We start from the raw sequence: 18,433 nt of genomic DNA, 5'->3' as shown, positions 1-18,433 counted from the left end.
ACTGGGTTAGCTGTTATAAACAAAGAAACTAACAAATGTTAACAGGGACTTGGTAAAACTGGAACCCTTGGGCATTGCTAGTGAGAATGTAAAATGGGGAAGTTGCTGTGGAAACAGTTAAGCCTTTCCTGAAAGGTTTCACAGAATTCCAATAAGACATGGCAATTCCACTTGTAGGTATACACCCAAAGAACTGAGAACAGGATTGAGATAGCTACTACGGTTCATAGCAGCACTAGGCACTATAGCTAAAAGGTAACAGATAATACAATGTAGTATTAGTCTTGAAGAAAGGAAATTTAACATAGTAACATGGTTGAACCTTGAAAATACACACTAAATGAAATGGGCCAGATGCAAGAGATAAATACAGCATGGTTGTATTTATATGGTACCTAGAACTATGAAATTAAGATGCAGCAGAACAATGGCTACTATTGGCTGTGGGAAGGGCAACAGGGAATTATTGTGTAATGAGTAATTTTATCCACTGGTAATGCATGGCAGTGGTTATTATACAAACTAAGAATGTCATGAATGACAATATATCATTAATTTATAAATGAAAAGTGGTAAACTTTAAATTCTGTATCTTGCTTTTTTGTTTTGTGCTAGTCCTATAACTTGAACTCAGGGCCTGGGCACGATCCCTGAGCTTCTTTGGCTCAAGGTTAGCACTCTACCATTTGAGTAGCACCTCCAGCTTTTTTTTGGGTGGTTAATTAGAGATAAGAATTTCACAGGCTTTTCTGGCTTCAAACTGTGCTCCTCAGCTCAGCCTCCTGAGTAGCTAGGATTATAAACGTGAGCCACTAGCACCCAACAATAAATAACTTTTTAAAAATATAAAAACAATAGATCCTTGGGCCTGATCCCTAAGATTGATTTGCTGAGCTAGAGGTAGCAGACCTTGTAGATTCTAAAAATTTTTATAAGCTAGCCATGTGCTTCTCACATGCTATTAAGATTAGAAAACTTGGGGCTGGGAAGGTGGCTCAGTGGTAGAGTGCTTGCCTTGCATGCCTGGGCCCTGGGTTCGAGTCCTCAGCACCACATAAGCAAAAAGAATAAAAGCTAGAAATGGCGCTGTGGCTCAAGTGGTAAAGCGCTAGCCTTGAGCTGAAGAGCTGAGGGACAGCGCCAAGGCCCAGAGTTCAGGCCCCAAAACTGGACCCCCCCCCCCAAAAAAAAAGAAAGAAAAGATTAGAAACTTATACTTGAAGTAGACTTTTCATTCCACAGAATTTGATCAAAGTTAAAATATAAGCTTATTTTCTTTCATTGTTGTTGTTTCTGTTAAGAACTGCTTCCAATCAAATCCTGGTGACAGATTAAAAACCTCTTCAAGGTAGAAATTACATTACCAGAGCAAACTGCAGATACTCACTAATATCCATCCAAACTACTTCCTAGAAGAAAATGCCAAATATAAAAAGTAAGCCAGGAGTGATAGCTCAAGCCTATAACCCTACCTACTTTGAGAGGCAGAAATTGGGGGGAATGAGGTTTAAGGTCAGTCAGGCATAAAAATTCACAAGATTCTATCTCAACCAATGGCTGCTTGGAAGCACAATGCCTGGGCATAGAAGTATTCACCTGTCATTTCCGCATGTCTTTTCCACTGAGAATCACAAGCAGGATTATAGCCTGGGCTGGCCTGGGCACATAGTGAAATCCTAACTAAAAAATAAACAATGTAAAAGGGGCTACAGGTGTGACTCATATGGTGGAGTTCCTGCCTAGCAAGTACAATGAATGCCCTGAGTTCAATACCCAGGATAGCTCCTTCCTCAAGAAAAGTACAGACAAAAGAATCGAAAATAGGCCGGGCGCTGGTGGCTCATGCCTGTAATCCTAGCTAGGAGAGACCGTGAGACTATCTCCAATAAGACCACCAGAAAGCCGGAAGTGGCGCTGTAGCTCAAGTGGTAGAGCGCTCGCCTTGAGCTAAAGAGCTGAGGGACAGTGCTCACTCAGGCCCAGAGTTCAAGCCCCACAGCCGACAAATAAAAAGACTCGAAAATAGTCATTATCAAAGTAACCTCGTACCTAGGGCCTGATACAGCTCTGTAAGGGATCTAACTTTCTTGTCGAAGATAAATGCACAATGTGAAAAAAACAACTAATCTAAACTGGACTGTATTTATTCAGCTTTCCTCTGGGAAGTTTAAATACTTAAAAGTATATTTTATTTTGACTGAGACTGTTAGTAAACTATTTCAGTGACAGAGGGCTATACAGTCCTTTGGTTCATAGTTTAAAAAAATTTTTACTTTTAGTTCATTTGTATTACTGGTCATAATTATGCTAAAAATTTATTTTTGTATTTCCCAAAACCTTTCTTTTAAAAAGTATAAGGTATCTGAAAAGATATTGAGTATAAGGTATCTGAAAAGATATTGAGTGGAAAAAAGCAAATTATAAACCAACAATGGTATACAAGCTCATCATTCCAATGCTTGAGTATCAGAGTTCTTGAGTTCAAGGCAGGCTGGAGTGAGACTCTGTCTCAAAAAGCCCAAATAAATAAGATAGAAATATGCATATGTATACACCTACAGATATGTGATAGAAGAGTTAGGAAGGATACTGAAACCATAAACATTAGCAGAAGGAGGAATAAGAGTTAAGGTACAGTGTCTTTAAAAAGAGGGCTGGGAAGGTGGCTCAGTGGTAGAGCGCTTGCCTTGCATGCATGAGGCCTGGGGTTCGATTCCTCAGCACCACCTAAGCAGAAAAAAAAAAAAAAAAGCTGGAAGTGACACTGTGGCTCAAGTGGTAGAGCACTAGCCTTGAGCTGAAGAGCTGAGGGACAGCGCCCAGCCCCAGAGTTCAGGCCCCACGATCAGACCAGATAAAAAAAAGAAAAATATAATAGTAATTTAGTATAGTTAGACAAGAATGATGATGAAATAGTAGTTCCCATAACTATGACCCTAAAAGGCAACATTTAAACACTTACCACCAGGCTCTAAAGTCCAGGCTATAAAGTGGTTACTTGCTCGGTACTGAATTATGGCCGTTATGTGATAAAGGCTGCCTTCAAAGTGGAAGGTGTAGTGCTGTAGGTCACTCCGTGGTAAGCCTTCTACGAAGTGCAGCATGAATATAGGAGACACTCTGTGGAGAGAAGGCAAGAGAGGCAAACAGATGTGATACCACATGTCTACTGTGTCTGCTCACACACAACATGTCATGACCTGAACCAGTCACACACACTTTAAAGACTAACTGCATTAATTTTCTTGAGCACCTCCAGATGTGAGCCTTAATTAGAAATAGAGGACTCACTGTAAGAAGTACAGAACAGTAAACTCTTTTAGGAATGGCATTATTGACAGACATTGTGAAGACTAACAAAGCCCATTAAACAGAATTTGCTCTGTGAGCAGCAATGTTGCTTTGATTTAAAGATCTAAGGCAGCTACTTTGTAGAACTCAAATGAAAGTCCAGACCTTTTAGAATTTCCTCTGGCATGTAATGTCCAAATTACCTCTATTTGGTGTAGAAAGTAAACCTTAAGCCTAAGACATTCAAATAAATATTAATTTTACCCATGTTTCTGGTATCTCAGGAAGTTAACTAAATAAAGAAAGCAAAATGGTTGTTTTACTACAAACTTCAAGATGTGAATATAATTCCCATAATACGTTGTGCTATTGTAGCAATGTCAAACTAAAAAGCAAAACCTATATGGGCCTAAAATAAAGTTAACAGTGCTCTCAGGATTTAAGAAAAATGTTGAATATCTCTTTTCCTAACATTTAAACAGCTGTCAAAACTTTGTTAGCTTATCAAAATTTATTCAACTGAAGTGAACTGGAATCAATGTCCAAAATGCAGAATTATTTAGAACGACAAGGGATAATTTGTAAATTACTCCTTGTCAGTCATTTTGCTAAAGAAGAATCAGCCCTTAAAATCTGAGACATGTCTGGCATCGGTGGCCCACTCCTCTAGTCCTAGCTACGAAGGAGGCTGAGATCTGAAGATAAGGGTTCAAAGCCAGCCTGGGCAGGAAAGTCCAATTATATCCAATTAACCACCAGAAAACTGGAAGTGGAACTGTGGCTCAAGTGTTAGAGCGCTCGCCTTGGCTGGAGAGCTCAGGCACAGCACCCAGGCCCAGAGTTCAAGCCCCACAACCAAAAAAAAAAAAAAAAAAAAGTCTAAGAGTTAAAGTCCTACAAACTGTCTGCAACACTACCTCTGTGCCACTCTTAAATCATACTGACTTCACAGAATCCAAGATGTCACTGGTGATAAAAATGTGCTTGCTATATAACACACCATTGATCTTTAAATACATTTTCATCTCGAGTATGTTAAAATGTTAAGTATGAGTTTTTGAATCAATAATCCATGGTAAAACTAGAGATGTAATCTCACAGTCATATATACAGGCTTTAGGCATTTGTCTGTTTTATTTACTACTAAACTATTTTAAAGTAAACAAATTAAAAACTAATAAAGTTATTAGGAACTTCCAGGTATCAATAAACTCATACCTGTAAATCCTAGATAATTTGGAGACTGAGATAGGGAGGATCAAGGTTCAAGAATAGCCCAGCCTCCCCTCCTAAGAAGAAAGCTAGCAAGACCCTTCCTCCAGCAAGAGCTGAACATGGTGGTACACCCATCTTCCTTAAGAAATGTAAATAAACATGGTCTAGGCACATAGTCTAGAATGTAGTGAGACCCTATCTCAAAAGAATCGTCGAGGATCAAAGACCTCGGAGTCAAAGCAGACACTCTGAAAACATTACAGGATGGAATAGGAGAAACCCTAGATCTTGTTGGCACAGGCCGAAATTTTCTTAATAGAGACCCAGAAACACAACAAATCAAAGAAAGGTTGGACAAATAGGATTGCATGAAATTGCAGAGCTTCTGCATGGCAAAGGACATAGCTAGCAAGATCAATAGAAAGCCTACGGATTGGGAGAAGATTTTCACTAGCCATACATTGGACAAGGGTCTCATATCTAAAATATACCTGGAACTCAAAAAATTAAATCCCCCAACAACAAATCCTCAAAGAAACAACTGCCCAATAAATAAGTGGGCTAAAGACTTAAAGAGACACATGAAGAAATGCTCAACCTCCCTAGCCATAAAAGAAATGCAAATCAAAACAACATTGAGATACCACCTCACCCCAGTTAGAATGACTAAAATCAAGAACTTTAATAACAACAGATGCTGGAGGGGATGTGGGCGGAAGAGAACTTTACTGCATTGTTGGTGGGAGTGTAAGCTTGTTCAACCACTTTGGAAAGTAGTATGGAGGTTCCTCAAAAGACTCCATATAGAGCTCCCCTATGACCCAGCAATCCCACTTTTGGGCATTTACCCAAATGTTCACAAACAAGACCACACTAAAGCTACCAGCACACTATGTTTATTGCAGCATTATTTACTATAGCTAAGATCTGGAACCAACCCAGATGCCCCTCAGTAGATGAATGGATCAAGAAAATGTGGTATATATTCACAATGGAATTCTATGCCTCCATCAGAAAGAATGACATTGCCCCATTTGTTAGGAAATGGAAAGGCTTGGAAAAAATATTAAGTGAAGTAAGCCAGGCCCAAAGAAACACAGGTCTCATGGTTTCCCTTATTTGCAATATCTAGTATATGTCTGAGTCAAGCAGAAAAGGTCAGATAAGTTGATGTTAGGGAAATGAACCCTAAGATATGTATTCAAATTTTTTTTTCATGCGATTGTTTCTAACACATTTATAAGATTATTTCTTTGTTGCTATGTATGTCCCTCCCCCATGGTATAACCCTGCTTTCACTGTATTTGATGTTGGTATAATTTGTGGAGGGGAAAGGGAAAAACAAATTGTTTAAATAGGGATACAGGTGGACCCATTGCAACAATGAGATGTACAAGTCGTTATGTTGAAAACGAACTTTACAACTTTGGTGTGTGTTGGGGGGGAGGATGAAAAGGGATGGAAAGGGGGAACAAAGGAAGAGGCTACAATGCTTGATAAGAAATATACTCATCTTGCCCATGTAATTGTAACCCCTCTGTACAGTATTTTCACAAAAAAAAAATCATAGAAAAAGAAGGGTGGAAATATGACTCAGCTGTAGTGCACATAGCAAGATGGAGGCCTTGAGTTCAAACCCAAGTACCACTAAAAAGAAAAAAAAATTAAAGTATTAATAGTTTCCTTAGGTTTATACATACCATAGCTTTCAAAATAATTTGAGGCTACTGAAACAATCCCTAGATCCTAGACTAAAAAACTAGTTTTTTGCCTTTATGTTAATGAAAATGTTTCAAAACATACATATATTAGAAATAAATTAAGGGCTATGAGGCCAAACCTGACAGATTTTTGTTTTTTTTTTAAATATTCCAAATCTTCCAAACTATTCTTTTGCAAGTCATTCTATACTCAAGATTTCTTAGATGTAATAGATATTCAAAGTCTAACCCCAATAACTCCAATGCCTGTTTTGAGAAAGCTACATAGGACAGAAATTAGGATAGAAATTTGATTTTATTATCCAACAAAGATAATTTTTTTTAAATGGATGGCAATAATGGAGAAACTATACAAATTTTTAAAACATCCTTTAGATACTTTTGTTCATTATTGATGTGAGACATCATGTGTCACTATGTAGCCAGGATAGCCTCAAAACTCAAAATCCTCTGCCTCAGCTTCCTGTGTGCTAGAATTTCAGTCAGATGGCTATCAGATCCTCTCAATTACACAAACCCTTCCTACCAAAAAATTATCTAATACAGCAGTCACCAAGGGCCTGGTGCTGAGCAGAATCATAATTTCATAATTCTTTTTTGGTTTGTTTTTGTCCGTAGCGGGGCTTGGACTCTGCGCCTGAGCACTGTCCCTGAGCTCTTCAGCTCAAGGCAAGCACTCTACCACTTGATCCACAGTACCACTTCTTATTTTTCTGTTTTTGGTACTAGGATTTGAACTCACACAAGTCTCACATTTGCTAGGCAAGTGCTCTACAGCTAAGCCTTACCTCTAGACCTTTACACTGGTTATTCTGAGATACTCTTTGCTTCTTCCTTTAGTCCACTCTTGGACCAGAATTTACCTATTTTACGCTTGATGGTGTAGTTTGAGTGACAGGCACGTGCTACCAGTTCCAGCTCTTCAGTTGAGATAAGAGACTTGAGAACTGTTTTTTGGCAAAAACTGGCCAAAGTGATCCTCCCAGTGGATCCAATTTGATCCTCCCAATCTTAGTCTCCTAAGCAGCTAGGATTACAGGTGTAAATCACTGTGGCACCTGGCTCAGAATTACTCTTTAGTTTTACTATAACATTTCACCCAAAGGCAAATCTTTAAAATGTCCTTTATTCGTTTCCCTTCCTGCCTCACAGGCTACTATTCTTATTTTTTATTTATTTATTGTCGGTCGTGGTGCTTGAACTCTAGGCTTGGGCGCTGTCCCTGCACTCTTCATCTCAAGGCGAGCTTTCTACCACTTGAGCCACAGTGCCACTTCCCTCACAGGCTATTAACACTGAGCTAGACCCACAGTGTCTCTACTCTACATTCTACAAATATAAAGCTTTTTAAGTTCTAAATTTCAAATAAAGTCCAAATGATTTTCCTTGTATTTTAAAAGTCTGAGGAGCACAATTAGGCTGTCTCATTTCCAGCCTCTCAGGTGAAGGCTGAACTCTGCACATAGGTTTTATTCTCTGGCTTTTTCCTACCCTCAATACTGGAGTATTCAAGATGATACCCAGGCCTAGGAGAGAGGAGAGGAAAATGGGACAGAATGAATAACAGAATGGGAACAAGCAATTTCAGGCCAAAGACATACGTGCCATCACCTAACATGGGTTGAACTTCTCTTACAAAAATCTACCCTCAGGAAAAGGAGAGCAAGCACAGGGGAACCAGGTGAAACCCTGGTTGCCCAAGGACAGCGAGGAAACTACAAATCCCAACACCACACAGAGCAGCGACATCTTGGGCTAACAGCTAGCATACAACTTTTTTTATTTCAACTCAATTTATATAGAATAACATTCATATGTACATCCACACTGTAATAATGCCAGCTTTAAGCAGAAAAGTCTGTACATGTCATTGTTTACCACCATTACAGTTTAGATCTATTATATCTTTTGTAATTCTTTCAGACGCTATGACAAGAATGAAAAGTACGAATAATCAGCCATAATTCAAATAATTAGTATTATCCATACACATTAATATGTAAATATCTTTATAAAAATTCATATGTTCAAGAAGTTTTAAGCACTATTCTCTGAAGCTAAACAATATAGCACTTTCAGTCAATGAACATTTAAATTAAATTTACATTCAATTATGGATTAGTATTCTATCCAAAATTTGGTAGGGTCGTTATAATCTCGCTCCTTAAAAGAAGGCCTCCGTAAGCACAGATGGAAATGTTTTCTTACCACTCCATTATTCTTTACAAAGAAATCATTGCCAAACAAAGGCACAATGCCTCAATGCCTCTGATCACATAATATTTATTGAAATGAACCTCAAGAAATAGTAACAAGACGGTTTTTTCCTTTTTTTTTTTTGTCTTGTTTATCTGTCTTGGGGAGAGGGGTAAAAGAAGCAAAGAAATGGAGGGACAAAGGGTGAACAAATGCACCAGTGGTACTCACTAGACACTTGTAGATGGGGATGGAAGGGGAAAACGGAGAGAGTGAAGGAAGGGGTGACACTGCCCAAAAAGAAATATACTCATCTGACTTATGGAACAGTAACCCATTTATAATAACGAAATATTTAATAAAGATAATAAAATGCAATTTAAAAAATACTGTTTATAATATTGTCAAAATAAGTAAGGTAACTAAGAATAAATCTAATTAGAATGCAAAAAAAAATCACTGCTAAATTAACTAAACTTCTTCAAATGTCCCCTCAGAGGAGTACATGGCTCCTAAAGGAGACTGTGGCAGTAATGTGAGATTCATTGTAAGAGCTTGTGAAGTAAAATGAGATCTGATTCTAAGATGCTAGTTGCTCTACTTTACCATACTGACTGTAACTCCTAAATAACTTACTGAGAGAAAAGTAGCAGACTTCACCCACTAGGCATCATTCACCTGATTTATCCCAAGTTCTTGTTCTAATGGGGCCATATTCCAGATGTGAGTCATCTGAGGCAAGGTGATCAGGGAATTTACAACACTGTTCCTTTTTAGAATGTTGCATGATGGATGCAAGTTAAGTTGTCCCTAAAAGCTATATGAAATGTGATTCTAAATTCTGTATGACACCAACAAATCAAGTTATCCTCATTATGAAAAAAAGAACTACATTAAGGCTTTTGTAAAGATCTTGCCATTTAAAATTTAAGTGAACTTTTACATAAGTTCAACTTACTTTTAAAGAATATAGGAAATGTTCAGATTATAATTTTTACTTTTAAACTGGAAGTCAAAATACATTTTGGCCCACTGGAACTCAAAATACATTTTCATTAAGAAATGATTTTAGCTAATGGTTTCTGATCAGAGCATACATCTTTAAGTAATGCAACATATTTATGTAATTAAAAAGTATACATTGCAATGCAACCAACTAACAGATCAAACAATAAAAGTGAATTTATCCTCAATCATAAGTCATGAGAAAAAAAACAGATATAAACACCAGACAAAATTAACACGCAACAATTAGCTTCAAGCAAATCAAGGGCTCAGAATAGGACCTCAGCAGACAGACCCTACTGTGCTACTACCTGTGTCACCATCAAGGAAAGCTTACACATGGGATTCTTCAACTCTTAACTCACAAAACCTGGACACCAAATGGCCAAGCAAGGTGACAGACTTTTGGTTAAGATAGCTGCTCTTTTTCCCACTCAGATGCCTTCAAATGATGTGAAGAACAAAAAGAGCTATGGCCCAAAAGCCTGGAAAAAGGGAATATGCAATGGGAAAGAAGTAGCCAATACAGAAGCAAACAGAAATGTGGAAGCAGGAGAGGAGAACAGATGCAGTGATATCAGATGTCCTGAGGAGGGGGAGGGGAGCTTTCTGTCCTACAGACCCCCAAAGACTCAGCATCTAAATGCGGCAATTGTGAAGGATAGAAACTGAGGCTTGCGCTAAATCGGATTTTAAACGTAGAAAGAGTATCCGTAGGTGGCCAGTCCAGAGGGGAGTCAGTGCAGACTGGAAGACTGGAGTGACAGCACAGAAGTCAACAAAAGAGAAGCTTCCAGGAAAACAAAAGCCAGAGTTGGAAGAAGCTCAACATTTTGAAGCATTTGAGAGTTAAAAATATACATAGTTAGAAATATATGTCAATTGGGAAAAAAAATCCAATGAATAAACAACAAAGCAAATGAAAACACAAGACAAGGATAAAGAATTGCTAGAGAAATAAATCAAAACCATGTACACTGCCTGGCCAGAGAAAGAAATAATATATAGACATTAAGAATAATTCAAACATTGAGCACTAGTTTAACCAAGTACTCATTCACACTGGAAGGGTAGAAAATGGCTCAACAGAGATGAGGAGCAGGAGCCCTAGTCCTCCCTCCACCACTACATAGCACGTCATTTTGCATTTTTGTTTTAGCTTAGATTTAGGGCCTTGTGCTCCAGCTAGGCTTTCATACTAACAGGTGATACTTTACCACTTCAGCCACACCTCTAATCTAGGCTTTTTGCTGGCTATTTTGGAGATGAATCTCATGGGATTTTTCTAGCCTTAGCTTCCTGAGTAGCTAGGATTACAAGCATGAGCCCCCAGCCCTCAACATACTTTGCTATGTCAAAGTAAATGCAACCTTAATTTGAAGATTTGATATAGAAGCCTGGAGAGGAAGTGAGGCAGAGTACAGTTATACTTTTAAACCTTTTGGCACTATTAAAGGAAAACGTCTTATTTCAATGACAACATACTTTTAGGAATAATTCTGAGGTATTTCTGGAAGATTTAAGGGGAGAGTTAATGTCTCTGGTTCTTTGTCTGGAGTCAGACTCACATGATGGCCAAAGAGGATGTGGACATGTATAAGCAGATCAACAAGACACAAACTGCTAACATAGAGCTGGAATTAAAGTCAGAATTACTCTAATGGTGACCAACTTTCCTGCTGAAAACAAGCCAAAAAGTTGACAACATACAGTGAAAGCATATCTGCTCAAAAGCTTACAACATGGAAGAATTGGTAGGCTGGTACCTATGAGAAGACAGACATTCAGACAGGTGAGGCACATGATCTTCTTTGAATCATCTTAGTTGTTGAAATTAAGGATGTTCCAGAATTCTGGTGACATGAGAACTTGACAGATGAGGAAACATTAGCAAAGAGGCAACAAGAGGGGAAGTAGTGAAGAGAGGAGCAGCTCAAGAACAGGATCCGGAAGGAACAAGGCCACTCAGCAGCACTAGGACATTGCTCTAACCCAGCCCTGCAGCACTATTTTTCTTTAACAGCTTGCATATAGTTGTCTAAGGTCCTGATTCCCAAGTACATGCTAACTTGAATTTCTGAAAGAGAAGTTGCAGTCGCCACTTTCTGTTCAATGTAAATGTTATCTTCATTTCATTTCAAAAATTAAAATATGGTTTTAACTCACGTTTCCAATATCATTTTTCTTATTTGTGATTTACTGTTGCAATTGTTACACGGTCCGAAATGGGCAGCATTAAGTGGGTGCCAGTCAGGGATAACATTTGTGAAGGTGACCAGATTCTTTATACACCTGTGAAAAAAGAAGACATGTATTAAATTCTTTTATGCTAAGTTCCTTTGCATTAATTTAAACCAATGCCTAAAATAAGTCCTTTATGTTTATTCATACTTGTCTATCTCCTACTTTCCCAAGTCATGTATTTGTAGGATACTGGTCCCTCCCCTGGTCTTGGTAAAGAAGTTCTCTGTGAAGAATCCATATTAACATTCTAGTTTTTTTTTTCTTTTTCTTTCCTTTTTTTTTGTTGTCTGTGAAGCTTGAACTCAGAGCCTGAGTGTCATGCTCAAGGCTGGCACTCTACCACTTGAGCCATAGTATCACTTCTGGGTTTTGAGTGGTTAACTGGAGATGAAAGTCTCACAGGAACTTTTCTACCACAGCTGGCTTTGAAATGCTATTCTCAGATTCCAGCCTCCTTAGTAGCTAAAATTACAGGCATGAGCCACCAGCACCTGACAACAGTCTAATTTTCTTTGGTCAGCTGTGGGGCTTGAACTCTGGGCCTGGGCACTGTCCCTCAGCTCTTCAGCTCAAGGCTAGTGCTCTACTACTTGAGCCACAGTGCCACTTCTGGTTTTCTGGTGTTTATTAGAGGTAAGAGTCTCATAGTTTTTCCTGCCCAGGCTGGCTTTGAACTGGGATTCTCAGATCTCAGCCTTCTGAGTAGCTAGGATTATAGGCATTGAGCCACTGGCACCCTGCTAACAGTCTAATTTTCAACTATGAGCGGAAACAAAGTGTGAAAGGCAAGGTTTCTCAGCCGCAATACATGGACACTTTGTACCAGACAATCTCTTGTTGCCAGGCATCATTCCTATACTAGAAGATGTTTGTCAGTATCCCTGCCTCTCACCAGAAGCCAGTTATCAGTGCTCAAATGCAGCAACTAATGCCTCTAGCCACTGCTAAATGCTCTCTTGGGAAACTATAGAGGTGCTGGTTGAGAATCTCTGCTCTAAGGTTAGTGAAGTCAGAGCTCAATTCCTATTCAAAACAATCAGGGGTATTTTCTTTTCTTTTTTTTTTTAATAAGTTTTTTTTTTAATTGTGAAAATACCATAGAGGGGTTACAATTACATGAGCAAGGTAATGAGTACATTTCTTATCAAGCATTGTTGCCTCCTCCTTTGTTTTTCCTCTACCTTCCCTTCCCTCCCATCTCTACTTCTACACTCCCCCCTGCCACCCCCACCCCCCTCCCACCAGAGTTGTAAAGTTCATTTTTCGACATAATGTCTTGTACATCTCATTGTTGCAATGGGTCCACCTGGATCCCTATTTAAATGATTTGTTTTTTCCCTTCCCCTCCACAAATTATACCAACATCAAATACAGTGAAAACAGGGATTATACCGTGGGGGAGGGACATACAAAATGACAAAGAAATCATCTTATAAATATGTTAGAAACAATAGCAAGAAAGAAAAAACCACTTGTGTCCTCATCTTGGGGTTCATTTCGCCTATCATCATCTTATCTGACCTTTTCTGCTTGTCTCAGACATTTACTAGTTATTGCAAATAAGGGAAACCATGGGACCTATGTTTCTTTGGGTCTGGCTTACTTCACTTAATATAATTTTTCAATCAGGGGTATTTTCAAATATATACCCAGGAATATATATATATATATATATATGTTAATTTTCTTGATCTTAAATTTAAAAAAAGCATCAGTTGTTTAAAAAAAAATCTGTTCTTCAGTTTAAACAAGCTCTAAATTTGTACTGTAATCTCAATACTCAATAGAAATAGTCACCTAAAAAGATGACTGAAGATGTACTGAAACCTCAGCTGCATCCACTTTCATAAAAAGATTTTAACTAAAACAGCAGTTATGTATTGTCCTCTCCCCACACCAAAAAAAGAAATACTGACACATCATGAGGAAACAAAGCCCTGGCTATGAACTACAAATCAGTTCTCAGGAAGCTAGTATTTAAATGCAAGACAACACAAAGGAATCAACAAATGCATTAACTGCATTTTACTCAATTCTTAATTGTTAAAGATACATTCGCTATTTGGGAAGTGGAGATCTTCTTGATCCAGGCATAAATATAAGACTCTATTCAAAAAATAACTAAAGCGGGCTGGGAAGGTGGCTCAGTGGTAGAGTGCTTGCCTTGCATGCCTGAGGCCCTGGGTTCCATTCCTCAGCATCACATAAGCAAAAAGAAAAAAGCCAGAAAGTGGCTCTGTGGCTCAAGTGGTACAGCGCTAGCCTTGAGCTGAAGAGCTGAGGGATAGCACCCAGGCGCAGAGTACAGGCCCCACGACCGGACCCCCCCCCCCCCAAAAAAAAAACAAAAACTAAAGCAAAAGGACAGGGGGTATGCCTAACGTGGCAGAGTGCCTACCTGGCAAGTGTAAGGACCTGAGTTCAAACCTTACTTCCTCCTCAAAAGATACTGTTAAGCAAAGGCTCCTATTTTTTAATTAGTAAAAAGGAATTACTGAGCTGGGCACTGGTGGCTCACGCCTGTAATCCTAGCTACTCAGGAGGCTGAGATCTGAGGATCGCGGTTCAAAGCCAGCCAGGGCAGGAAAGACCGTGAGACTCCTATCTCCAATAAAACCACCAGAAAACCGGAAGTGGCGCTGTAGCTCAAGTGGTAGAGCGCTCGCCTTGAGCTGAAGAGCTGAGGGACAGCGCCCAGGCCCAGAGTTCAAGCCCCACGACCGACAAAAAAAAAAAAAAAAAAGGAATTACTGCTCTACAAGAGAGCTAATGTTTCTGAATCCTTACTACATACAAGGCAGGGCAAAGTACTAGAAATTCATCTTTAAACAAGTGTAAGTAGCAGGTGCCACTTAGTTTCCTCCCCTGTGGACAGAATATGAAAGTGAACTACGATAAGGAAGACAAGACTGGGGATCTGAATCCAGGTATCCTGCCTCCGAAGGTAGGTTCTTACTGCCTCGGGTATACCTTCTAAAGCACGTACAGGACACTTCCCAAACAGCAGCACACAAATGAACTGGATAGACAGTCTTCCTTCAGTTTACCTGGAGATGCTTCAGTGATGACATTGAAATATTTAATAAAATGCTACTTTCTTGGCTTTGTCTCCAGCTGCTTTCACTTTCAAAACAACTTTTTTTCTTTCTTTTTTTTTTGGTGCCAGGACTGGGGCTTGACTTAGCCTGGGCACTGTCCCTGATGTTTTATTCACTCAAGGCTGGCACTCTTACCACTTGGAGCCATAGCTCCATTTCTAGCCTCTGTTGATTAATTGGAGATAAGAGTTTCACAAATTTCTAGACCAGGCTGGCTTTGAACTTTGATCCTTAGATCTCAGCCTCCTCAGAATTATAGGCATGAGCCACTGGTGCCTAACTTGAAGATTATTTTAAAGAAACAAAACCAGCTGGGCACTGGAGCTCATGTCTGTAATCCTAGCTATGCAGGAGGCTAAAATCTGGGCTCGTGGCTGGAAGCCAGCCCAAGCAGCAAAGTCTGTGAGACTCTTTTGTTTTCTGGCCTGAGCACTGTCCTTGAGCTCTTCAGCTCAAGGCAAGTTCACTACCACTTGAGCCACTTTCAGTTTTCTGATGGTTTATTGAAGATAAGAGCCTCACAGACTTTCCAGCCCCAGCTGGCTTTGAACTGTTATCCTCAGATCTCAGCCTCCGGAGTAGCTAGGATTACAGGCAGAGCCATAGGCGCCTGATGAGACTCTCATCTCTAATAAACGGATCCCAGTTGGAAGCCAGCTCAGGCAGGAAAGTCCATGAGACTCTTATCTCTAATAAACTACTCAGAAAAAGCCAGAAGTGGTGCTCAAGTGGTAGCACTAGCCTTGAGCACTAAGAGGCTAAGGGCAGAGCCCAGGCCCTGAGGTTAAGCCCCAAAGCTGACAAAAGGACAGGACAGGAACCAAAAAGTACACTAAAGTGGCTGGATTCTCCTGAGATTCTTGGTACTTTGTACACCCACCTCTAACGTGTGCATGCCATCCTGCGAGCCAAGATTACATAAACCAGCCGAAAGATAAAATTAGTATTAAGCCACTGGCACTCTCCCATGTGTTCATATATTATCTCCTTAACTACCTAACAGTCTGAATTTGGCCAAGAGAGAAATTATTTCCAATGGCTATCTGAGCTCCTGGCACACAACACACTCAATAAAAAGCTGTTAAACTACCAGCATGTAGGTTCTACAAAAGCTGTAATTAAGCTGATCGTAATAATCAACCTTGTTTATATTATTTAAAACCTAGGTAGTGATTACAGAGTTTACCAAGAAAGCTTCAGAGGCCAGTAAAGTCTACAAGTATCTCCTGACTGTGCCAAATTTTAGCATGCTCTTGAGTATCTTCTAAGAAACTTCAAGCTTCAAGTAAACTTGATATTGACAGATAAGTATCTTTGTGAAATGAAGACACTAGGATCATTCTCAGAGACTTATCTTTTTTAGTTTTAGTAATGGAACTTGAACTCAGGTCCTTCCTTCTTTGCTTACAGCTGGTGCTCTACCATGTGAACCATTCCTCTAGTCTTGCTCTTTGTAGGAAGAGTTGGATTTTTTTGAGATGGCTTCAAGCCTCAATCCTCCAGGTCTCAGCCTCCTGAGTAGCTCAGATTACAGATGTGACCCAATCAGCACCTGCCCCTCATTGAGCTACCATGAGGAAAAAAAATCAGATCATTTGTATAATTAGTGGGAGATGGCCTTATATAATTCAAGTTCTAGTCATGGTATGGGCAAAACATAATTCTTACCTATTATAAGAGTTTTGAGCTAACTGTTAAAAAACAAATACTTCAGCCAGACACCAGTGGCTCACACCTGTAATTCTAGCTACTAAGGAGACTGAGATCTGAGGATCTCAGTTTGAAGCCAGCCCAGGCAGCAAAGGCTGTGAGATCCTTATATCTAATTACAAAAAGCCAGATGTGGAGCTGTGCCTCAAGGTGCAAAGTGCTAGCAAAAGAGCTCGGGGACAACACCTAAGCCCTGAGTTCAAGCCTCAGTATCAGCATACATAGATACAACAAACAACACAAAACAACAAGAATAAGACAAATACTTCCTGTTGCTTACATTCCCTAGCACATTCATTCTCTCAGACTCAACTCTCCTTTATTGTTTCTTACCTACCTCCTATTTAGATAATGAATGACTAAGCAATAATTTTACTTAATAACTTTGAGACTTGGTAATGGTTAAGTTAAAGAAAAGAGGCAAAGAGTTATCTGTATTGTAGAATAATTTGAATAAATTATCAATAGGGCAGTTCACTGTCAGCCAGCAAGTCCTGGGGTCTGGCTCAGAGCAGGGTGCTATGTCAGATGAATGGCCATAACCCATGAGTGCTGTCCAAGAGTGGCAGGTATAGGAAAGCAGAAGCAACTATGGAATTATGGCTTCTTTCTTCCCCATGCTTCTTTCCAAGTGCCTGTGTGTCTCTCATGTTCATCTAAAGGATTAAGGGCAGCAGAAGGCTGCCATATATGTGCACGAAGATAAGGAACAGGAAAGCAAGGGCTACCTGAATTGCTGCCAGACTCTAGGAGCCTAACAGCAGTTTCTGAGATTTAAAATCTGCTAAACCAACAACAACAATAATAAAATCCTAGCACTAAACACAAGTAAACAAAACCCAGCTTGAAGAAATCTGAGCAGCATTCTCAGTGAGCTGGGAATTTGGAGGCATGCCTGTCAAGAGTACTAGTCCCATTTCCTCCCAACTTCCCACTAAAAAAAATACATATGGCCATGAATTCTCCCAGAAGCCCCTGTTCTTCCTCTTCCTGTAAGAGGTCAGAGGTGACCTGTGAAAATGGTTCGCTACTCTATAGACCCAGAAAACCCCACAAAATCATGCAAGTCAAGAGATTCCAATCTTCATGTACATTTTAAGAACACCAGAGAAACAGCCCAGGCCATCAAGGGTATGCTTATCTGAAAAGCGACCAAGTATCTGAAAGATGTGACATTAAAGAAGCAATGTGTGCCATTCCGGCGTTACAATGGTGGAGTTGGCAGGTGTGCCCAGGCCAAACAGCGGGTTTGGACACGGGTTCGGTAGCCCGAAAAGAGTGCTGAATTTCTGCTGCACATGCTTAAGAATGCAGAGAGTAATATAGAACTGAGGGTTTAGATGTAGACTCCCTGGTCATTGAACACATCCAGGTGAACAAAGCACCTAAGATGCGCCACCGAACTTACAGAGCCCATGGTAGGATTAACCCATCCATGAGCTCCCCCTGCCACATTGAGATGATCCTTACTGAGAAGGAGCAAATTGTTCCTAAACCAGAGGAGGAGGTTGCACAGAAGAAAAAGGTATCCCAGAAGAAACTGAAGAAACAAAAACTTATGGCACGGGAATAAATTTAGCATAAAATAAATGCAAATAAAATTTAAAAATACATATTTTTTTTTAAAATTGTTTGTGGGGCTTGAACTCTGGGCCTGGACGCTGTCCCTGAGCTCTTCAGCTCAAGGTGAGCACTTCACCACCGGAGCTACAGCACCACTTCCGGTTTTCTGGTGATTAACTGGAGATAAGAGTCTCCCAGAGGGGCTGGGAAGGTGGCTCAGTGGTAGAGTGCTTGCCTTGCATGAATGAGGCCCTGGGTTCGAGTCCTTAGCACCACATAAGCAGGAAAAAAAAAAAGCCGGAAGTGGCGCTGTGGCTCAAGTGGTAGAGCACTAGCCTTAGAGCTGAAGAGCTGAGGGACTGCGCCCAGGCCCAGAGTTCAGGCCCCACG

General features: G+C 39.9%; 1 protein-coding gene and 1 pseudogene across 1 annotated transcript in view; one reads left to right on the top strand and one right to left on the bottom strand.

The window, feature by feature from the left end:
- Uspl1 (ubiquitin specific peptidase like 1) overlaps positions 1 to 18,433 on the bottom strand; it is a 40,586-nt gene that overhangs the window by 2,792 nt on the left and 19,361 nt on the right. Inside the window, exons 7-8 of the mRNA XM_042685513.1 lie at positions 11,595 to 11,720; positions 2,963 to 3,120 (exon numbers count right to left, since the gene is read on the bottom strand). Of these exons, the coding sequence (XP_042541447.1) occupies positions 2,963 to 3,120; positions 11,595 to 11,720 (284 nt within the window). The remainder of the gene's footprint in view (positions 1 to 2,962; positions 3,121 to 11,594; positions 11,721 to 18,433) is intronic.
- LOC122112657 lies at positions 7,097 to 18,070 on the top strand (annotated as a pseudogene).

The sequence above is a fragment of the Dipodomys spectabilis genome, unplaced genomic scaffold (assembly GCF_019054845.1).
Source record: "Dipodomys spectabilis isolate Male_0828 unplaced genomic scaffold, ASM1905484v1 ptg000095l, whole genome shotgun sequence".
Taxonomy (NCBI): domain Eukaryota; kingdom Metazoa; phylum Chordata; class Mammalia; order Rodentia; family Heteromyidae; genus Dipodomys; species Dipodomys spectabilis.
This window is presented reverse-complemented; position numbering and strand designations above follow the sequence as displayed.